The sequence below is a fragment of the Pyrus communis genome, chromosome 5 (assembly GCF_041283825.1).
Source record: "Pyrus communis isolate YQ-2024b chromosome 5, ASM4128382v1, whole genome shotgun sequence".
In the NCBI taxonomy this organism is placed as follows: Eukaryota; Viridiplantae; Streptophyta; class Magnoliopsida; order Rosales; family Rosaceae; genus Pyrus; species Pyrus communis.
This window is the reverse complement of record NC_142569.1, coordinates 4,436,911-4,460,215: the sequence shown is the minus strand read 5'-3', so window position 1 is coordinate 4,460,215 and position 23,305 is coordinate 4,436,911. Positions and strand designations below refer to the sequence as shown.

At 39.7% G+C, this 23,305-nt stretch overlaps 2 protein-coding genes, 1 long non-coding RNA gene and 2 pseudogenes across 8 annotated transcripts; 2 read left to right on the top strand and 3 right to left on the bottom strand.

Annotated features, from left to right (window-relative positions):
• Positions 1-3,516: 3,516 nt before the first annotated feature.
• On the top strand, positions 3,517-9,622 carry LOC137726623 (tobamovirus multiplication protein 1). Of its 5 annotated transcripts, none has more exons than XM_068465559.2 (13): positions 3,517-3,879; positions 5,117-5,167; positions 6,013-6,046; positions 6,412-6,498; positions 6,581-6,632; positions 7,429-7,603; positions 7,741-7,836; positions 8,166-8,226; positions 8,399-8,463; positions 8,631-8,705; positions 8,802-8,877; positions 8,967-9,133; positions 9,243-9,622. In XM_068465559.2, exons 1-13 carry the CDS (start codon positions 3,775-3,777, stop codon positions 9,270-9,272), a joined length of 1,074 nt encoding a protein of 357 aa, XP_068321660.2. In that variant the 5' UTR covers positions 3,517-3,774; the 3' UTR covers positions 9,273-9,622. The 5 variants fall into 5 exon arrangements, with proteins under 5 accessions (XP_068321660.2, XP_068321662.2, XP_068321661.2 ...); XM_068465561.2 differs by having other exon boundaries at positions 3,546-3,879; positions 6,608-6,632; XM_068465560.2 differs by having other exon boundaries at positions 3,546-3,879; positions 9,249-9,285.
• A 180-nt stretch (positions 9,623-9,802) lies between these two features.
• On the bottom strand, positions 9,803-11,525 carry LOC137726624 (mitochondrial ATP-independent inner membrane protease subunit 1a). 2 transcript variants are annotated; one of them, XM_088693868.1, is made up of 5 exons: positions 11,324-11,525; positions 10,988-11,215; positions 10,740-10,850; positions 10,174-10,237; positions 9,899-10,126 (listed from the first exon to the last, which is right to left on the bottom strand). In XM_088693868.1, exons 1-4 carry the CDS (start codon positions 11,465-11,467, stop codon positions 10,175-10,177), a joined length of 546 nt encoding a protein of 181 aa, XP_088549994.1. In that variant the 5' UTR covers positions 11,468-11,525; the 3' UTR covers positions 9,899-10,126; position 10,174. The 2 variants fall into 2 exon arrangements, with proteins under 2 accessions (XP_088549993.1, XP_088549994.1); XM_088693867.1 differs by having other exon boundaries at positions 9,803-10,237; positions 11,324-11,524.
• A 1,006-nt stretch (positions 11,526-12,531) lies between these two features.
• On the bottom strand, positions 12,532-13,188 carry LOC137724584 (uncharacterized; annotated as a pseudogene).
• Positions 13,189-14,600: 1,412 nt separating this feature from the next.
• Positions 14,601-22,881, top strand: LOC148696591 (beta-xylosidase/alpha-L-arabinofuranosidase 1-like; annotated as a pseudogene).
• On the bottom strand, positions 20,304-21,226 carry LOC148696592 (uncharacterized). The gene is made up of 2 exons (XR_015962302.1): positions 20,907-21,226; positions 20,304-20,604 (listed from the first exon to the last, which is right to left on the bottom strand). It is a non-coding gene; the product is annotated as an uncharacterized LOC148696592 (long non-coding RNA).
• Positions 22,882-23,305: the final 424 nt, after the last annotated feature.

The window sequence follows — 23,305 nt, the reverse complement described above, 5'->3', positions numbered from 1 at the left end:
ATGTCTTAACTGATTGTTAATATATTATATACTTTATTAATTCCTATATTAAAAGTTGGAATTTTTGTCTTTACGAAAGAGATACAATTACAATATTGTCGTGCGTTAGATTTGCGTCCACATTTTTGAGATCAAAGTTAACTAAGTCTAGATAGATGAAATATGATAAATTTTTAATACAATGATAGCATGACTGTAGTATCCCACATCGCCCGTGAGGGCTTGGTCTTTAGGCCTTATATGTCCATGCCTGCATGTACCTTTCAGAGAGGCCTTTTGGAGCTGCGGCTTGCAAAGACAAAACTGTGCGGTAGCCCTGCTGTCTGCGACCTAGTCCAGGGCAGGGAATGCCAAAGCGGACAATATCTCTGCGAGGGAAGGCGGGATGTGACAATTTGGTATCAGAGCCAGACTCACGGTCGTGGTGTGCCGACGAGGGCGTCGAGCTCCCTAAGGGGGGTGGATTGTAGTATCCCACATCGCCCGTGAGGGCTTGGTCTTTGGGCCTTATATGTCCATGCCTGCATGTACCTTTCAGAGAGGCCTTTTGGAGCTGCGGCTTGCAAAGACAAAACCGTGCGGTAGCCCTGCTGTCTGCGACCTAGTCCAGGGCAGGGAATGCCAAAGCGGACAATATCTCTGCGAGGGAAGGCGGGATGTGACAATATTGTAGTATCCCACATCGCCCGTGAGGGCTTGGTCTTTGGGCCTTATATGTCCATGCCTGCATGTACCTTTCAGAGAGGCCTTTTGGAGCTGCGGCTTGCAAAGACAAAACCGTGCGGTAGCCCTGCTGTCTGCGACCTAGTCCAGGGCAGGGAATGCCAAAACGGACAATATCTCTGCGAGGGAAGGCGGGATGTGACAATTTGGTATCAGAGCCAGACTCACGGTCGTGGTGTGCCGACGAGGACGTCGGGCTCCCTAAGGGGGGTGGATTGTAGTATCCCACATCGCCCGTGAGGGCTTGGTCTTTGGGCCTTATATGTCCATGCCTGCATGTACCTTTCAGAGAGGCCTTTTGGAGCTGCGGCTTGCAAAGACAAAACCGTGCGGTAGCCCTGCTGTCTGCGACCTAGTCCAGGGCAGGGAATGCCAAAGCGGACAATATCTCTGCGAGGGAAGGCGGGATGTGACAATGACAGCCTAATATAGGCAAGCGATGGATTGTTTCGGTGATGAAAGTCTTCTGCTTTAATTCACCAGGTCCTAAGTTCAAACATTCCCCACTTTCCTTAGGGTAATTTACATTAGTAATATTGCTTGTATTAAAAAAAAGAAAGAAGAAGAGTAAATTACAAAAAGCTATCTCAACAATGAGTCGAACCACAATCTTATACCTCATGTTTTAAACATTGCAATGTTATACCTCAACTTATGAATTCGTTGCAATGTCACACCTCAACTTATGAATTTATTGTAATGTCATACCTTTGTTAGATTTTTTGTTAATTTGGCTGTTAAATGCTAACGTGGCAGGAGTGGGGCCTACTCCTTTGCCAATTGGAATAAACAAGTATTAATTAATTAATAATTTATTTACTAAAAAAATAATAATTTGGCTGTTAAATGATGACGTGGCAAAGGAGTGGGCATCGCTTCTGCCACGTCATCATTTAACAACTAAATTGACAGAAAATTTAACTGAGGTATGACATTAATTGCAACGAATTCATAAGTTGAGGTATGACATTACAATGTTTAAAACATAAGGTATGAAATTGTAGTTTTACCCATAGTTAAGGTAGTTTTATGTAAAAAAATAGTGTGATAGAAACATAACACACTCTTGTTAAATTAGTGCTAGAGTCACTAAATCTATTTACTAAATTTGTTTGCCAATTTGGAAAATCTAAGAGATAAGGCCACATCATTTGATGAACAAATTTTGAGATGCTCTAATAAATAATTGACCATAAGATGGTGTCAAAATTATTAACGATAAAAAACTAACTTGTATTTAGACATATCAACCTTCTGCAAAGGTCTGTGACTCTGTCGATATATGGTTTCAGTTAAGATCGTTCACACGGTACTGATATCCGTTTAATTTGGACTTTTTTTGCTTGACTTCCAAGTTTGTTTTGGATTGTTGTTTCGGTTCTCCCAATCGTCCATGCATGCAGTTGGGGGCACTCCACTTTCGAAACTAGTGGCAGTTCCAATCACCAGACTGTTTTTTCTTTCCATTTCCACTGATCAAACAATTTGACGTTCTCAGATTAGTGGATTGTTATGTCTTTCTTTCTTGCAGTTGCAGATTTATGATGAAGGACGAGAACATGCAGATGGAAGCAGTTTAGCAGAAGCGGAGAGAAATGAGAACCGGAAATAAAGAACAGATGAAGAAAATTGTCAAGGATCCAACCTCCAAGAATTGAAAACATAGACAAAGTAGGGGTTACAACGAAAATCAATTGGCTGGTGGAGGCTTCGAGGGAGAGTTTGTCAACTGTGCTCTCAATCTTAACTTTACGTTCGAGGTTTTATTTGACAATTTAATTGTTTAATCTGTGGACTTTTCATCTAAGTGCTGCTACTTGGTTCAAGCAATTTGTTAGAAATTAGAATAGTTTAACACTTTTTTGTGTTCAACTAGGTCCTCTTCTTGTCACTATGGTCTAGTAGTATTTATCTTCACTTGTAAGTTAAAAGTCTTAGGTTTGATTCTCGTCAAAAACGAATTTGAACCATATTATTGCTAGGTCATTTTAAGGTTAGCCTACGTCATCGACCTTGTAATGTAATATATCGTTTGTTAAGAAAAAAGATCCTCATCTTCCATTTTGATAAGTATATTTTTTGGCATGATCGTATTGGTTTTTTTTTTTTTTTGAACAAATGACCGTATTGTTAGGCAGGAACAAAAACTTCTCAACATGGCAAAAATTATTTCTAATTTAACTGCGAATAATAGGAATACAAAATGGATATGCGTAGCGGTTGTAATAAATAAAAGATTTTCCACATGTGCCTGTGATGAAAAAACTAATAAACAATAAGGTAAGAGGTGTGTTATCCACACACCTTCTTTTACTTCTTCGACACCTTTTGTTAATTCATGTCATTTGATATTTTTCAATTCATCCGATCCGACTGCCGAAAATTAAAAGGATGTAAGAGAAGTAAAAAAAATGTGTGGATATCACACCCCTAAAGTAAATATAAAAGTAATCATTAATCCTCAAGAAAAGTATATTTTAAAAGAAAAAACAAGGGAAGGCGAAGACTATAGCTAACCTCCTTTAGCAAAACTTTACATACTAAAAAAAATAATTAAATTAAAAAAAAAAGAAAAAGAAATTATAGCCTTTTTGTGATTGGTTGAAATACCAAGTCAAACCCGTGGGAGTCAAAAAGGGCAAAAATTATGATTTTGATACGTTGATAATGATACATTCATGGGAGAATCAAAGCCGCCCGCGTGCGAGAGAATCAGACCGTGTGCGTCCAAACTATCGATTTACCCTCGACATCGCAAGGTTATTACTCCAAATACCACCAAGATTTTGGTCTGTGAAGTTGGAAGATTTCGTTGGTGGGTTGTGGGGGCAACACGGCAAAAAGATGAAATCAAGGCAGCATCAGAAGCAGCGCACAGATCTGTCGTGAAGGATACCATCAAAGGCACAAGGGGTCCGTACGCTTCGCAGTCCCTAGCCTTGCCCTTTTGCTTAGCTGTCTAGTTTTTAATTAATCTAGAGCGAGAAAGAGTGGGTTATTGAGGAGAGGGAGGGAGGGGGAGAGAGAGAGAGAGAGAGAGTTTGGAGGAGGATGTTTGGATTGAGAGAAGGGTCTTGCTTTCCAAGGGTGTTGGTGGGAGTGAATGTGGGTCTTGCTCTGGTTGATGGCATTATAGCACTTCTTGCATTTTATCAGGTTTGCTTCTTATTTATATATTTGTTTTACTTTTGTTTTTGAGTTCAGTTTTGTGTGCATTGGAATTTTCCCAATTGGGTTTTGTTTGGTGAGATTATATTGTGGGAAAGATGGTCAATGTGGGTTTTAAAGGAATGTGCTTTACTGTGAAACTTGAGGAATGGGATTGGTAGCACGTTGAATGTTTTTGGACAATTTGAAATGGGCATTTTGCTTGATATTTTTTCTGATTTTTTGAGAATTTTACTTGTCATTTGGTTTTCTCGTTGGACTGGTAATTGGGATTTTGCATAAATATGTGAATGGATTGATTTTAGATCAACCAGTAACCATTTTTGATAGAAAGAATGTGTGCTTCAGAGCAGGCAGTGACCCTTTTTGTTTCTTAGGTTCTTGCCCAGGGTATAACTCTTCCTTTCAATACACATGAACCGATTACAATGGGGAAATTGGAGACAAGGAATTATTTTGAATTCAACGAATAAGATATATAATTAACTGATACATGAAGGAGATCATATGGGATAGTTAATTTGTTTGAGATCATGTTTTGTATAGCTAGTGTAATGAATACAAATACATGGTGCTCAAAGCTTTGTCGACCAATTGTTCTTAGCACGGGTTTGTAAGTAATTATACCTATAAATGTTCGGTGTGTTTAGTTTAATTTATGTTCAGGATACTTGAAAGATCACATCATGGAGCCTTACTAGTCCTCACTCTGAAGAATAGCTAGGTTATGAGACTTGGGCTTGACCAAGGTTCTAAAAGACGCTAGGCACTAGTCTGGTAGCGGACTAGGCGGGTGCCTAGGCGGTCTAGGCAGGAGTTTAGGCATGTCTGGGCAGGCTAGGCGGGTGCCTCAGCAGGTCTAGGCGCCTTTTCTAAATTTTCAAACGCCTAGGCATTAACCGGGCCGGTGGCCAACCGCCTAGGCGCCTAGGCGCTAGGCGGGGATTTTTAGAACAGTGAGCGTGACTTTAAGATTACTGCTAAATCCCCATTCTCAATCTCGGCGCCTAGGCGTTAGGCGGGGATTTTTAGAACAGTGAGCGTGACTTTAAGATTACTGCTAAATCCCCATTCGCAATCTCCATAACTTTTATCCTCAAGATACATTCTTATGTTTAAGTAAATTTGGTAACATCAACATTTTAAAACTGGGGAAGCCTATGATTGGCGTCTATGAGGTTCTTTTGTTGAAATGATTCTGAGTTTCTTTTCCTTGCTATTTCAGTTAATTAGAATTCACTCGAGGAATTCACAACTTGGCTGGACTCGACAAAAAGTAAGTGATGAACCATGCTTTACCATTCCTTATTTATTTATTTTTTGGTCAAGATTACTATTCCTTATTCAAATTCACATTTTATTTCTGTTTCTTTTTGTTTGTTTGTGTATATTTTTTCTATATATATGCAGGTATGTAATACAAATACATACATATGCATACATACATACCAACACGTTTATAGGAAAACTAATGAAAAAGGCTTGAAAACTTTGAGTTTTAATCAAAGGGACAAAAAGGTGTTGTAAGTGAATAGTACTAGGAGTGACTTTTTAGAGTTAAAATGTCCTTTTCTATAAAGTGAACAGTACCGGGAGTGTTTCGTTAAAACTCCTGACATTTATACATGTGTTTGTGCGTGCGTGCATGCATGATGTAGCTAAATTTCAAAAGAAATTGTTAGCTTGCGGGATTTACCTATTTGGTCTGGATGTAGTAGTTTGACATCGTAAGGCCTCCTAGGAATCAGTCTTAATGTGAAGATTTTGGTGACTGTTAGAGAAATTGTGCTGTTGCTGAATACGTTAAAGTCATAGGATGACAACTCCCAAGGTTGAGTCCCATAAAAAATTGCATCTATAGATATTGTTCCTAAGAATTTGGTAGGGAAATTCAATTTAGAACGGATGCATATATGGGGAGGAAAATGATGAAGGGGTACATCATACATGTGCATGATGGCTATGCAGTAATATTTTAGTGTTTGGTGCTGCATCTGCATGAATATCCTCACTTGTACGCATGTGAATATGTATATGTACTTACGGCATGACTAATTGCTATATTGAAGCTTACTAAAGCATGCTGGCATTGTCTTAATACATACTATTGCCTCGCTGCAGGTTTTTCATATGTTGATTGGCTCTTCTAATTTGGGTAAAAATTGTTTATTCCCAATCCTGATGCACTATTGCCTTCTATTCTTGTCTGAGATCTGATATTCTCTTTCAAGAATGCTTCGCCTTAATTATGTTGCATATCAAGAGCCTTGATATTTTGGCTCTCTTTTCCTGGCTTTTGAAATCACCTGATGTTCTATGTATGACTGATTTTGCAACAACTTGTTGGTTTTTCATGAGTTTGGACTCATTGAAATAGCCAGTTGTTACACAACCAAGATACAGAACTGATGATACCATCTTACGTAATGATTTTTTCCATTAACTTATGACTTCGACAAGCGTGTTGTATTTACATCTTGATTCAAACTGATTTAATTTATTTGATCTTGTCTGTGACAGGTTGCTTAATTTATTTTGTATTAACTCTTTTTGCTGCTTGCAAGGGGTGGCAATGTTGGTCTAACTCTTGTGGTTTTACCCTCATGGGTATGCTTTCTCTTTCAATACACGCCATATATCTATCTTTAGTGCTTGGTCAGATTATCTGAATGGTTAAAATGCTTTGCAGCATTACCCGAAATTCTGTTTTTTGCAGTGTTTCTTCTACTTTTATCGTTCTGGTAAGTTTTCTATTTCCTTTTCTTCTTTTTCATTTTAAACAATCCAAAACTTAGCTCACGAACTTTCATGAAAATGTCGAAAAAAGTGTAGAGATCTTAGCTTTTTTCATCTATCTTGGATACAACCTGCCTTATATGTTTTCGATTAGCAGCACTGTTGTTTCCATTCGCAAACACAGAGGTTGAGGTGGGACTAGAGAGTAAGATGGATGAAATGGAAAAGTGCATTGGGAGTATTGTGTGACCGTAGATTACCTGTTAATTAAAAAGTATAATAGTAACATCATACATTGTGCTGGGCAACTAGGAAAAAACACAACCATGGGATGAGGATAACAGAAGTATGGATGTGAAGATGAATAACCAGCATTACCTGAGAAGTAGTACGTACATAATAAATCAACATCTATGGAGACATATAGTGCTCCCATATACTTTTATATTATGAATCCGCAATTCAGCATATAGCTGATCCCGTTACTTTTGTATTTTTCTTTCGTTGAACGGTTTAGAAATCCATTGCTTATGGATTTGAAGGATGTGGCTTTGATAGATCTGTGGTGTGCCTTTCCTGTTTTCTTTTCAGGCCATTCTGTTATAATTAGGATCTGTTGTTGATTACTAATGTCTCTATAGTGTGTTTTTTATGAGCCATCAGAAAATAGAGATCTGGAAGTGCTCTTTTACATGAATAAAGATATATCAACCATTCTTTACCTGAATATTGCCTTTCTCAAGTTGGTACTTATATTGAAAAGGGTGTTTTGTTTGAGCTATATATGACATCTCTCTTTAGGGTTGACCTGTGTCACCAGGCAGATGATGAGGATGATGAGGATGAAGGGAATTTTCGTGAAGCTTTGTTGGAGCAGACATTCAGCAGACCAGATTCATTGGACAGAGATAGTCATAGGACCTGTTTTCCTTTGCGATTTATTCGTATTGGAAGCCGCCAGAGAATCGTAATTTTGGTATTGCCACAGTTCAGGGTTCCCTGTTATCTACTCATATATGATCTAATATTAGTCCTTAGCGTTGCATGATTTCCCTATGTCATGTTTTGTGCAAATTAATGTTAAAGTTTATTAACTTTTAGGTTGTCTACCAGGTCACCTTGCTAGTTTTTGTTATAATGATAGCAAGTGCAGTGATAATTTGGATCGGGATGGGACAAAATCATATTGATTCTGCACTGGTGGCTCGGGTATGAACGCGTTGCTAATTCTAGATTGTTACATGTGTGATCACCTTCTATCTTTGCTATGCTATAGTTCCAGTTTTGCTATATTTAGATGCTAAAAGAAATAAGGTTTTGCTGCCTCAGTTTTGTGTTCAGACCATAAAATAATTCTTCGGCTTATAACTTGGATGCAGACTGTTAGTAATGTAGCGGTGTTTAAAATGTGTATAATTCCTTTTTGATGATGTAAAGAAGGTTATCACTGTTGTGGCCGAATATGCAGTTTTGCATCGTACTTATTTCTTATTAACGAGTAGTTAACCCGTGGTGCAATGAATTTTATCATTATCCAGGTATATGTAGATCTCTTTGCAATAGCAATACTATTATTAGGAGGAGCATTAGCGTGTTATGGTGAGTAACTATCGTTTCACACTCTTGTACTTTCTTGCATTTCTTTATGTGCAACTCCTCCCTATTTTTATAGGGGAAGGGGCGCGCGATGACTATTTTGGAGTGTCAGTAACACCTCTATATACTTATCCTTCAATCTGAAGTGTCGTTTTGCTTTGTCTTGGATTTTCAGGGCTCCTATTATGCCTGAGAATGAGAAACGTTAGATCTGAGAGAGCTTCTTCTGAGATGTGGAAGGTATACTTTTATTTTGGTCTTTGTTTTCTTGATTTCCATAATCTCATGTTGTATATAATCATTCATCTGTCCGTTAAAGTATCAGATCATTCGGAAAGTGTATTGTTCGGTGAACATATATCAGTGGCTTATAGTTTATCACTTGCTTCCGTCTTCTTTGTTGACAGGTTGCAGGTTTAGCTGTTGTTTCCGTTCTCTGTTTCGCCTCAAGTTCTTTGGTGGCTCTATTAACTGATATTCCTGTACGTACTTGATTGTTAGCTCAAAGGTTTTTTTCGTTATTCAGACATCTAAGTCAGTTTAATGAATCTCTGAAACTTGACCATATCGTTCTGCAGATGCTTTACGATTGGCATCAACAGCGTATGAAGGATGTTTATACTTCTGTTTTACTGATTTTATATTATTTCGTGGGTAGGTCGTTCTAAATTCCTTTACTGTTCGTGGTTAGATGAATCCTGTCGTTTTTAGTATCTTTACGATGTTTATACTGTTTTTTTCAGGTTCATCAATACCTTCAGCCTTTGTCTTATGGGTCATGAGAGAATTACCACCCTCTGTAACAGCTAACACACGAGAAGAACCGTCTACGTTAACCTTCATCAGTGACGTTTCCACGACATTACAAGATCCTCAGAGCTGGCACGCTGCAATGAGCTTTCGGAACCAGGTTTGAGTTCGCCGTGGTAGCTAGATGTTACAGTAGCAGACCTATTTGAAATCTCGGTTTCTTTCGTTGATAGTCGTTCAGGTTTGTGCTCACTGATTTTGGTTTTCAGGTGCAGGTATCAAGAACAAGCCCCGTATAACACTCATCCTGTATGGAAAGTGAAGAGTCTTACTAACGTTCCTGAGTGCGAAGCACGCCCTCGCTCGCCAAATTTATGAAGTGAGGTGGAGTCAAAGAACGATACGCCAGATAACAAGTGCGACACTGAGAGGACGAGATGAAGAGGGCGTCGAGTGACATTCTTGGCCGGAAATTTGTGTACAGCCATAAGTTGCCGTTGCCACGGTTTTTTGACATTTTGGGGATGTAAATAGCAACCATATGCTACGTGAGGGATTCTTTCCACTCCAAAAGTATTTTGATGTTCTTCATTGAATTTTTGTTGAAGTTGAAATAAAAAGATAACGCCTTTGTGTTTGTTGCGTAAAAGTGGAAAGTGAACCGTTTCATGCCTGATCTGCAGACTTACGCCGGAAGGTACATCCTATAAGTAAAAGATTAATCTCTCAAAGATTCACACCGGAGAAAGTTTGTATAAAGAAATGCTCCGATCAACCCAAATCATGAAGACCGCAACCCCAAGATTTCTCAGGACTACTGAAATATAAGTTTATGCAGAAAGTATGAATTCTTAGAGATCACTTCCATCGAAAGCCAATCACAATCCACGTATACAGTAAACCATGACATCAATGGAGAAATCACTGAAACGTAAGTTGGTGGTGGATTTAAAGATTGAACTACAAAAGATTGAACCTCAAAACTGGCTAAGATGTGTAAAATTCGACGACTATCAGTACTGGCGTGCCCTTAACTGGAAAAGCATCTTGTTCCCTCTCTTGCTACGACTATCTTGCGAAAAGGATTGTATCCGCTCAATGATTTAAAAGCAGCTTAGACATCACTCAAACAGCAGCTTCAAAACAAGATTGTCTAGTTACAAATGGCTTACTAACACTGTGCATGTTCAGTAAGTGTACCTCATGAGTCCATATCCTTCCTTTTGCTTTGCTCCAACGATCCAAAGTCTTTGGGCGGCCATATCTAATGACAAAGTGATCAAACACGAGAAATCTTTAGTACCAAACAAGAAAATAAAACTACTAAAAGACACTTCGTTGTTCATTTCTATCATACTATACAAGTTCTACCACTGCCAGTAAATACATCTTCCGAATCTTCACATTGAAAAGCATAACGACAATCACTTACGCGCATCATATCCCTTACAATTTTCACCATTACTTGATTTCTAGCTTATATTGGAGCTAAATTTCATATACTTTCTGCAACAACAACAACAACCAAGCCTTATCACACTAAGTGGGGTCGGCTGCATGAATCATACAACGCCTCTGCGCTTGGTTTTCCGCCATGTACTCTCCTAAAACAAACAATCCTACAACTCACAAATTGAAAGGGCATATCTTCTTCACAATTCAACTCAACATGAATTCCTTTACGCATAGCAAGTCAATCCGAAACCCATCCAAACGATGTACATGCACATAATTCAAATCGAGCTAAAAGAAGAAAACTTTCTCACCCTCCAGAAGATTCTGCCTTCAACAAGCCCGTAAGGAACCGGCCCGAAATTCCTCGAATCACGCGAGGCATAGATGTTGTCTCCCTCTACCCAAACATGTCCCTTAGGAACCTATTACCAACAACAACATTACAATCTCCAAAATCCTTAAAAAAAACCGAAGAACAGAAACGAAAATGTCGAAAACCAAAAACCCAAAATCCAAAACAAAACCAACATTGCAAAGTTGAAATGGAACACGAAGATACCACTAATGTCTCCGACCGATCACCGTTCTTAGGGTCGACAACATAAGTAACAGACTGACCCTCCGTTGCTATCAATCTCTTGGCGACGGTCTTCCGAGGAGCCTCAGACGACCGTACCATGACAATATCTCCGACACCGATTCTTTCGAACCGGGTCGAGATGCGTTCAGCCAAGCACAAATTATTTCCGGCCAGGCCGATGGTCGGGAGCATGCTGGGACCGTAGCACTGCACACACGGAATCACAACCCATCCCGTGTTTCTGTTCATTTTTGCGCTCAGCTCATCGAATTTAACGCAATTAAAAATATAAAAAATATATCAGTTAACAGTTACCAGAGCTACGGTGAGGAGGTGCGTCTTGGTGACTTGGACGAAGCATAAGAACTTTACCAGTCTCGGAACGACGTCTCTTATTTCTCTCCCTGAATTTTTGAACGCCTCCGAAGCCAGAAACTGCCTTATGTATCCAAACGCCATGGGAGTAGAGATGTACAGTGAGAGTGGTGGGTGGGGAAGAGAGAGAGAGAGAGAGAGAGTCTTTTACTTCACTGTGTTTAGGCTTTTTGTTTTGGGCTTGGATATGACAAACCAGGAAACGGGCGTTTGTAATGGGCCTATTTTGGATTTTCTAATGGGTCACCGTTTTTTCGAAAACAGTATTAATGCATGTTGGGGGGTGTTTTTAACTAACTGAGTGACGAGTCTTTGGATGAACCACCGTTTTGTGTTAAAAAACAATGTAAATGTAGTTGCGTCATCTTTATTTATTTATTTTATGTGTATGAGATATTACCATATTAGGCTAGGAGAGTATCGAACTCAAAACATTGAAAACAATTTTGATGATATAGGGTAGCGTCTATTAAAAGTGGAGCACGTCTTAGAGGTGAGCTCAATCGATTCAATATCGATGAACCTGGAAAAATGTTCAATGTTTTTAACTAACTGAACAGAACTCCTTGTCGCATCATCATCTTCAAGATGCCAAAACAACTCTTAACGATATGGGTTACTAGTGACTTATTCATCACATAATTATCTCACATTTTTAATTTCCAAGAAATATTCATTTCATGATGTTGTGGTCACATTTATTTGATGCCATATATAAGTAAAAACGAAATGACTATAGAACCTCTTATTACATGAAGTATGATTTTATAATGACTACCAATTCTTCTAACAATTTACAAATATATATATAAAACTGAGGTATTGGCTAACAATTACAAGGAATACCTCACAATTACAATTACAAGTATAAATGTAACTGAGATATTGGCAGAAACTAAAATATGAGGTAATTTTCATTTTCTTAAATTATTTGCAATAGCAGTAATTGGAAAAGAGAAATGTATCAAAATAGTAATACATTCTTTTCACCCAACTGAATTTTTTTAGATAAATAATTCTAACTGAATTTTAACTTTTTTGTTTTGTTTTGTAGGTAGAATATATTGATTGAAGATTTTTTTTATTTATTCCAAATTAAAAAATTAGAAACCATGGTAACAAAATGAAAAATGCCGTAGCTTAATACCTTAACCTACAATCCACTGGTTAACACCACTAAAAATTTCCACCCTATCAACCTGCCCAACCTGATGCCACCGAAACTAGTTGTCGTTCTCCATCACATTATAAAGAAATAGGTCTCTTGCAGCAAATGAAAGTGGTGCAACCTCTTGAGCTTCTCCCTCAACTACTCTACATTATCTAATGTGTTCACTTTCACCGTAATCTTCTTTGTACCGCACTTTGTTAACACGATAAGCTTCAGCTTTTGTACCACACTTTTTTAAGATGATAAGCTTCAGCTTATTCGTGGACTTGTTTCCAACTGCATGAAGCACCAAACGATTAATAGGAAAGAACTAATTGATGGCTTGAATTTTCTCTTTTAGCTTCGAGATGGTGTTGTGTACAGCGATTTCAATAGAGACATGCATTTTCGGACGTGGGGTCTTCATGTTGAGCTTTATAGCCTTGTCGTCCATGACCTTCACATTGTTGTTATAGTTACTATTGTTTTTTGGTTCATCGCATTGGTTGTGTAAGACTTGGCCATTGAAGACTAGGGTTTGGTTGGAAATGGGAATCGCTTGTGTATTTTTGAACTTTCTCTCTTGAGAACGGTGTCGAAAAAAAAAGAAGTTATGTTCTTTGTTTGGGATAGTAGATGAGCCTAGCGTTGACATGGTAAATACTTTGAAGATTTAATACTCACAAGATACTCAAGTCATGCGGAGAATTCAGACCAAAGAGCATGCCATTGACATGGTAACTAGTAATAAAATTCATAATGGAGAACATAACATTGACATGCTAACTAGTAATATCCGAAACAAAAAGTTAAAATGAATTGTAGCAGAAAAATAATATCCAATGGAGAACATAACATTGACATGCTAACTAGTAATATCCGAAACAAAAAGTTAAAATGAATTGTAGCAGAAAAATAATATCCAAAATAACCATTTGTTAAAGTGAATTGTAGAAGAAAAATAATATCCAAAATAACCATTTGTATGAGAGATTATTTTTGGTTTGTCTTACAAATTGCCGCCATAGAGAGTAGATGAATACAAGACACCTTGTACTCCTGTTTCAATAAAACCATGAAACTGATATTGTGCTTAGGTAGAGAATGCGGGTAAAAAGGGATGGAATTGAAGTCATTTTGTTTGCTTTCGACCATAAAAAAAAAAAAAAAAAGAAAAGAAAAAAAAAAGTCATTTTGTTTACTCAAACCCATATTGTATCGCTGCAACGCATGCCCGATCGGGTTTGAGAAGGTTTTTGTGAAATTGGAAGGAGCGAAACCGTTCAGTTTGTGTTCAATGTTTGCATGAGCTTAAGACTCGTCAATTACAATGCATACAATCATCTCACAATGGTCAAGCAGACACAATTATGTCCTGTTGATTTCATTTCTTGCTAAATTTCACTAACTTCCGTTCTAATTAAACTTCCATTGAAGCTTACTTTTATGATTTCTCAAAAGGTCACTAGTTTAGCACTCATGAATTCAAAGCCATATCTTGAAGAAAGCCATAAGGAACAGTTCCAAATTTGTGTGTTGAAAACCTTGTGTCAAGTGTAGTCTACGAAAAGTTTGTATCAGATTAATATGAAACAGTATAAATGACTTTGAGTTAATTACGAAGGTAGGATATAGAAAATAAAATATTACATTTACTTCAAAATCAAAAGAAGGGAAATTCTTTTAAAGGGTACAAATAATAAGGCTGATTAAGTTAGACAAATTTCTATTTACTTAAATATAGGGCCACAGTGTTATAAATTAGAAAACATAAATTAGATTTCATAAAATTACAAATTCGGATATGAAATTCAAGACTAAGTTAGCTTCTATCCATATCATATCCACAGGATTTTAAAAACTGAATTAACAATCTTGATCTCCACATCATATATATCCACATGATTTTAAAAACCGAATTAAATTTTTTTTTCACTTATCTCCGGCCTATGTTTCAAAATATTAGTTCATTTATCCCATATACGTATTAATATATATATATATATATATATATATATATATATGTAGGTTGGTTCCCTCAATCGTTCATCTACTTAGCTAGTAACCATGGCTACCAATATTGTTGTTTTTCTTGTTACTTTCTCCATTGCTTACTTTGCCATTTCTTCCAATGCCGGAAGAGTCCTAGACTCGAACAATGTTGCATGCAACAATTGTGGTAGCAACTTCACTCATGTATGTGATCCTTCAAGGTATTCTGACCTTGATTTGGACATGTCAGCCTTCGCCTTTTGCGACTCTAAACTTTCGTATGGCGATAGGGCCAAGGACTTGGTAGATAGGATGACACTGGCGGAGAAAGAGAAGCAGCTTGGAAATAATGCAAAGGGGGTTCCAAGGTTGGGGTTGTCAAAGTATGAGTGGTGGTCCGAGGCACTCCACGGTGTGTCAAATGTTGGTCCCGGGACTTATTTCGATGATCTTATTCCGGGCGCAACAAGCTTTCCCACTGTTATTCTTACCACCGCAGCATTCAACCAGTCTTTGTGGAAGCAAATTGGTCAGGTATGCATTGTATCACTACATTTTTGTCAATGTTTTTGGTTGGAAAAGATGACAACACTAGACAAAGCTATGGAAATTACTTTTTTTTAATAAAAAAAAAAATGCTCAAAGCTATACTTTTCGTTTGCTTGAATTGTATAAATATATTTATTTATAAAATTTGATCTTGTACTAAATGATTTTTTTTCTTTTCTTTACGAATATTTTAGGTTGTTTCAACAGAAACAAGAGCCATGTACAATCTCGGAAGAGCCGGATTGACATATTGGAGTCCCAACGTTAATGTAGTGAGGGATCCGAGGTGGTGAAGAGCCACGGAAACACCCAGTGAAGACCCTTAAGTTGTTGGCGTTTATGCCTCTAACTATGTCAGAGGCTTGCAGGATGTAGACAACTGGCTCGGTGTTGATCGTTACCATTTTGATGCCAGGGTAAGTCTATAATGTTAGATAATAAACCACGTATAATCAACTAATTAAAGTGATACAAAATGTGTTTCCTAGCATATTCTTATTTCCTTTTTGCTATGAAAAGGTGACGGAGCAAGATATGGCGAAAACTTTCCTAAAACCATTCGAGATGTGTATTAAGGATGGGGATGTAAGCAGTGTAATGTGCTCTTATAACCGTGTTAATGGCACTTGTGCTGATCCGAAACTCTTGACAGATACCATTATTGGAGAGTGGGATCTTCATGGGTACGTATGCTAATCACCTTTACAAAATTTCTCCTAAAGTTTTCATGGATACGAATAATTTTTTTTTTTATTCTTTTGTCTTGCAGATATATAGTCTCGGATTGTGACTCTCTTGAAGTTATGGTGGACGACCACAAATGGCTCAGCGACACCAAAGAGGATGCTGCTGCACAAGCTTTGAAAGCAGGCTAGTACTCCTTGCAAAATTAACTTATTGACCCATTTTTGTTTGGGAAATACTTATGTTCTTGCTTTTTCGTTTTAATTACTAGGTTTTTCTAATTAAGTTCCATGTTAATTACTTTAGGTATGGATTTAGACTGTGGAGACTACTACCCAAACTTCACTCAAAGTTCAGTTAGGCAAGGGAAGGTGAAGGAGGTAGAAATCGACCGATCACTCAAGAACCTTTATGTGGTGCTTATGAGGCTAGGTTTCTTCGATGGGAATCCCACGTTTAAGTCTCTTGGCAAGAAGGATGTGTGCTCCAAACAACATATTGAATTAGCAACAGAAGCAGCAAGGGAAGGAATCGTTTTATTGAAAAATGTCAATGAAACTTTGCCGTCGAAATTGAAGAAAATAAAAAAACTAGCCATCGTCGGGCCTCATGCCAATGCTACTGCAGCAATGATTGGAAACTATGCAGGTATTGAATCTAAAAATGCTCTTGAATTAAGTTCGACATCTCCAACGTAATTTACTCATCAATTAAACAGACAATTCCGATTTTGTGTTCAGGTATTCCTTGCCAATTCACTTCACCTCTCGATGCATGTTCTTCCTACGGAGAAGTTAAGTATGAAATGGGATATGATGGAGTTGCATGTGCAAATGATAGTCTGATATTCCCTGCCATGAAAGCCGCAAAGCACGCAGATGCAACCATAATTTTTGCTGGGCTGGACTTATCAGTTGAGGCAGAGAGCTTGGATAGGGTTGACCTGCTTCTTCCTGGCTACCAAACCCAATTTATCAATCAAGTTTCGCAAGTCTCCAAGGGTCCAGTGATTCTTGTAATCATGTCAGCTGGTGGTGTTGATATCAGTTTTGCCAAACAAAATGATAACATCAATGCAATATTATGGGTTGGGTACCCGGGGGAGGAAGGCGGTCGTGCCATTGCAGATGTTGCTTTCGGACATTACAATCCTGGTAAGTACACATAAAGCTAAAAGAATCACGTTTTTAGTCCACATTAGTTGATGATAATGTTGCATCATTTAGCATATTTTTTTCCCTAAATGTATTAAGACTTAGCTTTTAACTTGATCACTAAACATCTAACGTATATGTTTACTATGTTACAGGAGGAAGATTGCCTCTTACATGGTATGAAGCTGGTTATGTGGATATGCTACCCATGACATCCATCAATTGAGGCCAATCGATAGCCTAGGCTATCCCGGTCGTACATACAAATTCTACAATGGCTCCACAGTGTACCCATTTGGATACGGCCTTAGCTACACCCTGTAGAAAAAGGTATGTAGGCTAAAAAATATATTTGTTATTGATACGTGAATGTGGAAAAATGGAAGAGAATGCTTTTTTTCATTATGTTTCTCTACAAGATTACAAGGATATATATACATGATACAAATGTGTAGGTAGGACAAGGTAGCCGTCCTAGTGTGTAGGTAGGACGAGGTAGGACGGCTGTAGAGGACAAGGTAGCCATCCTAGTGTGTAGGTAGGACAAGGTAGGACGGCTGTAGGACGGCTTGACGGCTGTAGGACGGCTTATTCTTCCAATAATAATATTATATACAATTACACAAGGACTCCAACCATATTCCTTATTTGTCTAACATTCCCCCTCAAGTTGGAGAGTGGATGTCAAGAACTCCCAACTTGCGTAACATACTCGAAAACTTTTCTTTCCCAAGAGGTTTGGTAAACAAGTCTGTCAACTGTTGTGCCGTACCCACATGCTTGGTTTCTATTGTGCCATCTACAATCTTATCTCGTATAAAGTGACAATCCATCTCAATGTGACGAGTTCGTTCATGAAAAACAGGATTGGCAGCTATATGTAACGCTGCTTGATTATCACAAAATAAAATGGAAGGACCATCCAAAGGAATGTTCAAATCCTTCAACAAAAAACGAAGCCAAACTATCTCGCAACAAGCACCTGCCATGGCCCTATATTCCGCCTCTGCTGAAGAGAGCGAAACGGTTTTCTGTCGTTTCGTCCGCCAAGAAATCAAAGAACCGCCCAAGAATACACAATACCCAGTAGTCGAACGGCGAGTGATAGGGCAACCTGCCCAATCAGAATCACAAAACGCAGTTAACTTGGTCTGGTTGTCAGAACGAAATAATAAACCTTGACCTGGAGTAGCCTTCAAATAACGAACAATACGAAGCGCAGCATCCATATGAGATATCCTTGGCTCGTGCATAAAACGGCTTAGAACATGCACAGAATAGGTGATATCCGGCCGAGTGATAGTGAGATATATTAACCGACCTACTAATCGTCGATACTTTTCAGGATCCTTGAGAAGTTCTCCTTTATTAGATAATTTTGTGTCATCCATAGGAAAAGCAATGGGTCGTGCTCCCAAAAAACCATAGTCCTTGAGAATCTCTAATGCATACTTGCGTTGAGAAATATAAATCCCTTGTTTGGAACGAGAAACCTCAATACCCAAAAAATATTTTAAATCACCAAGGTCTTTTATCCGAAAATGATCACGGAGAAAAGACTTCAGAGAATTAATGGCACTAGCATCATTGCCTGTAATCACAATATCATCCACATAAATGAGCAAAGCTGTGAAAGAAATACCAGACTTTTTAGTGAACAATGAATAGTCAGCTTTGGATTGTTGAAAACCGGCAGAAATGATGGCACTAGTGAATTTGGCAAACCATTGGCGAGAAGCCTGCTTAAGACCATAAAGTGACTTGTGAAGGCGACACACAAGATTCTCCCCCTGTCGCTGAAGACCAGGAGGAGGAGACATATAGATTTCTTCATGTAAGTCACCATGTAAGAAAGCATTATTAACATCAAGCTGATGAAGAGACCAAGACTGACTAGCAGCAAGAGCAAGAAGACAACGCACCGTAATCATCTTAGCAGTAGGAGAAAAAGTGTCATGATAATCAATACCTTCAGCCTGAGTGAAGCCTTTAGCAACCAAACGAGCTTTGTAGCGGTCAATAGAGCCGTCGGAATTGTGCTTGAGTTTGTACACCCACTTACAACCAATGGGAATTTTTCCAGGGGGCAAGGAAGTTAAAGTCCAAGTACCATTAGCATGTAAAGCTTGAAGCTCCTCAGTCATAGCACGTTGCCAATTGGGGTCAGTGGCAGCCTCGGCAAAGGAGGAAGGCTCCACAGTCCGACTGACAGAGTTAATGTAAGAAAAATGCCTGGGAGAGTAACGCTGATAAAAGAGAAAATTACAAAGTGGATATCGCGTACCTTGTGTAGAACCGGGTTGCGAAGTCGAAGATGGGTGGGATGGCAGAATCACCTGCGAGCAAACGTAGTCTTTTAAATAGGATGGAGGTTTATGGGCACAGGAAGAGGTGCGGGGAAGGGGATGATTGGTAGGTAGTGGGGGGGGGGGGGGGTAGGGATGTCCATGGGTAAAAGGGTGAAAGGTAAGGAAGTAGCAGCGGCGGCGGGGGGGGGGGGGGGGGGGGGGGGGGGAAGGAGGGGATGCCGAGAGGGCAGGGGCATGGGGAGGAACGGGTAATGGGGCAGCAAGGGAATCTGTGGGAGGCGTGGAAGGGGAGGAAGGTGGAGGAGGGTGAGGCGTCGGGGCAGGAAGGGGTGGGTTATATGTAAAGTCCAGAGGGGGTGGGATGGGTAGGGTAGGCGAAGAGGATGGGATAGGAGGGTGAGAAACGACATAAGGGAAAGTAGTTTCGTGAAAGATGACGTCTCGACTAGTGAAAATGCGGTGATTGTCGAGATCGTAAAGGGTATAGGCCTTTTGTCCATGAGGATAACCGAGAAAAATGCAACGATGAGCCCGAGGGGAAAATTTGGCGGTGGGAGTGACATAGGTGGCATATGCCAGACAACCAAAGACGCGGAAGTGGTCATAAGATGGGGTTTTCGAAAAGAGAACCTCAAATGGGGATTTATGATGGAGAAGACGGGTAGGGAGACGATTGATGAGATAAGTAGCGGTAAGAACACATTCCCCCCAAAACTTGATAGGAAGATGGGATTGAAAACGAAGGGCGCGAGCGGTTTCAAGAAGATGACGATGTTTTCTTTCAACAACGTCATTTTGTTGGGGGGTATAAACACAAGAAGTTTGTAAAAGCACCCTATGATCAGAGAAAAAACTAGGAAGAGATAAAAATTCACCACCATTGTCAGTACGAATGCATTGGATGGTAGTGCGGAATTGGGTAGTGACATAAGCAAAAAAATCCTTAATTAATCGTTGAGTATCGGATTTATGTTTCATGAGGAAGACCCACGTAAAGCGAGAAAAATCATCCACAATGGTTAAGAAATAATGAGCACCAGAAAGAGAAGATTGACGATTCGGGCCCCAAATATCACAATGAATTAAAGCAAAAGGGAAAGTTGATGAAATTGAACTCAAAAGAAAAGGTTGACGAGTTTGTTTTGCCAACGGACAAACATCACAAATATGACTAGAATCAAAAGTACAATTAAGAGAGCTAGATGCTAAAGCTTGCAAACGAGTGGAGGAGGGGTGACCAAGACGCCTATGCCAGAGGGAGGAGGGGATGGTAATGATGTTGCAGAGAGGTTGACGGGTGGGGAGAGAAGAGGTAAGGGCCACAAGGTAATACAGATCGCCACGTCGCTTACCCACACCAATCATCGCCTTCGAAACCAAGTCCTGCAAAACACACCAAGAAGGAAAGAAGGTTATGGAACACAATAATCCATCTGTAAGTTTACCAACAGATAAAAGGTCCACTCGGAAATTAGGGACACATAAAACATCCTTCAAAGTAACTGATGAATTTAAAGGAAGAGTGCCGGTAAAAGTAATGGGAGCGGAAGCACCACTAGGCAAAGAAACAGGCGGCAAATGTGAAGGAGAACGATTAACCAAACATGAAGCGGAAGAAGTAATATGATCCGTAGCACCACTGTCAAGAATCCATTGACCATGACGAGAGGTGACAGGTAACAAACCTTGGGCAAAATCAGTAGTGAGCACGGCATTGGCCTGAGGAGGGGTGGTGGTGTCACGTAGAGCAGCTAGAACACGGGAGTGCTGCTCGGCAGAGAGGTCAGGCATGGCAAGCTGCAAGTCATGCAAAGTGGGCTGGGCCCCATGCACTTGGTGGGTCGCTGAAGTAGAAGAGGAGGCGGGGGCCTGGGTGCCTTGCACGTGATGGGCCTGGGTGAAATTATGGGGCCGGGAAGCAGAAAACCGTGGCTGCCGGGGAGGACTGGAAGGTGCATGGCTGCGGGAAGAACTGGAAGCAGTGGCACGACGCGGTGGTCGCCACGGTTGGCCATGGAAGGGATGGCCAACGGGATAGCCATGAAGTTTATGGCAGGTGTCTCGGGTATGATAATCAAAATTGCAGTAGGTGCAGTGGAGGGGAAGACGAGCAGATGAGGGACGGGACGGGCCATGAACAGCCATGGCAGCAGGTTGATCGACAGAGCGGAGGACGCCCAGGGAGCGTTGTTTTTCAGCTTGAGACACCGAGGAACAGGCCTGACGAACAATGGGAAGGGGATTCATTAAAAGAATCTGGTCACGAACAGCAGCAAAGGATTCGTTGAGGCCCATTAAAAATTGCATGAGTTGTTGACGGTCATGCTTGGCGTTGCAAGAGCACGTGCAGCCATCATTATAAGAAGCAAGCTCATCCCAGAGAGCTTTCAGACGAGTAAAATAGGCGGAGATAGAAGAAGAACCTTGAGAAATTGTAGCAAGTTCCCGGTTGAGTTGGAAGATGCGTGGAGCATTACTCTGAGAGAAGCGTTCGCGAAGATCATCCCATACAGCTTGGACAGAGGTGGAAAAAAGCACAGATTCTTGAAGGTCAGGTTCCAAGGAATGCAGAAGCCAAGAGAGAATCATGTCATTGCAACGACGCCAAGCCGCGTGAGCATCAGGGTCGTCGGAGGAAGAAGGTTTTTGGATATCGCCAGTGATGAAACCAAGTTTATTCTTGGCACTCAAGGAAAGCTGCATGCCACGGGCCCAGGATGTGTAGTTATCACCATTCAACTTCTTGGATACAAGGACAAGATTCAGGTGGTCGGAATGATGAAGGGAAAAAACACCATCGGAAGAAGAAGAGTCAGCCATGGGAACGGCAGAGAAAGCTGCCGAAAAAAAAAAATTAGGGCTAGGGTTATAAACCTGCTCTGTATACCATGTAGAAAAAGGTATGTAGGCTAAAAAATATATTTGTTATTGATACGTGAATGTGGAAAAATGGAAGAGAATGCTTTTTTTCATTATGTTTCTCTACAAGATTACAAGGATATATATACATGATACAAATGTGTAGGTAGGACAAGGTAACCGTCCTAGTGTGTAGGTAGGACAAGGTAGGACGGCTGTAGAGGACAAGGTAGCCGTCATAGTGTGTAGGTAGGACAAGGTAGGACGGCTGTAGGACGGCTTATTCTTCCAATAATAATATTATATACAATTACACAAGGACTCCAACCATATTCCTTATTTGTCTAACACACCCAGTTCAACTACACTCTGCGATCTGCGAATAGATCTCTGGATATAAACTTAAGAAAGTCCCAACAATGCCGCGACATGGAGTACAGGGATCATGAATACAAGCCACCTTGCCCTGCAGTCCTTATTGACGACTTGCAATGCAACCATGAATTCAGGTTTGGGGTTGAAGTTAAAAATGCGGGTAAGAGGGATGGAAGTGAAGTCATCATCGTTTACTCAAAACCACCAAATGGCATCGCCGCTTCGCATGCCAAGCAAGTGATTGGGTTTAAAAGGGTTTTTGTGAAAGCCGGAAAAAGCGAAACTGTTAACTTTATGTTCAATGCCTGCAAGAGCTTGGGACTTGTCAACTACAATGCTTACAATCTGCTAACCTCAGGCAGACACACGATTTCGATTGGCAATGATGTCGTCTACTTCCCTATTCAAGTCAACATTAAAGAGTGAATTATTATTGTAAATGAACTCCCAGTGGGGTATTAGGCTTATTGTGAGTAAATAATTATTTAGTAGAATAATTAGTAGGGTTGCTGCTGATGCACCTCCTTTCCCTCTTCAGATCAGCTTGTAAACGGTAGCCAGTTGATTTCTAATTTTCATCTACTTCATGTCTATTTGATCATCTATTGACGCTACACGATATCTAAACAATATCTCCAAACCCACCTTAGCAGAGCCAAAGAACTTGGTAATTTATATGGTCTTATCCAACTGCTAGTTATTTTACTCCTGTTTCCTTGGCATCGAATGTTTCATAGTTTTTTTTCAATTTCCCAGCTATTTCCTCGGCATTCAAAGATTTTCTTTTGAAAATTACATGATAAAATTTTGGGCGAGATTCAGTGAAGATTTCCATATCATATTATCCACA

Excerpts from the sequence above, each read along its gene's own strand:
- LOC137726623 (XM_068465559.2), top strand. The coding sequence starts at position 3,775 with ATGTTTGGATTGAGAGAAGGGTCTTGCTTTCCAAGGGTGTTGGTGGGA. Across the intron at positions 6,633-7,428 it reads CTTCTACTTTTATCGTTCTG|GGTTGACCTGTGTCACCAGG; the intron begins GTAAGTTTTCTA and ends ATCTCTCTTTAG. Across the intron at positions 8,878-8,966 it reads GATTTTATATTATTTCGTGG|GTTCATCAATACCTTCAGCC; the intron begins GTAGGTCGTTCT and ends TGTTTTTTTCAG.
- LOC137726624 (XM_088693868.1), bottom strand. The coding sequence starts at position 11,467 with ATGGCGTTTGGATACATAAGGCAGTTTCTGGCTTCGGAGGCGTTCAAA. Across the intron at positions 10,851-10,987 it reads ATCGGTCGGAGACATTAGTG|GTTCCTAAGGGACATGTTTG; the intron begins GTATCTTCGTGT and ends TGTTGGTAATAG. Across the intron at positions 10,238-10,739 it reads AAGGCAGAATCTTCTGGAGG|ATATGGCCGCCCAAAGACTT; the intron begins GTGAGAAAGTTT and ends CTTTGTCATTAG.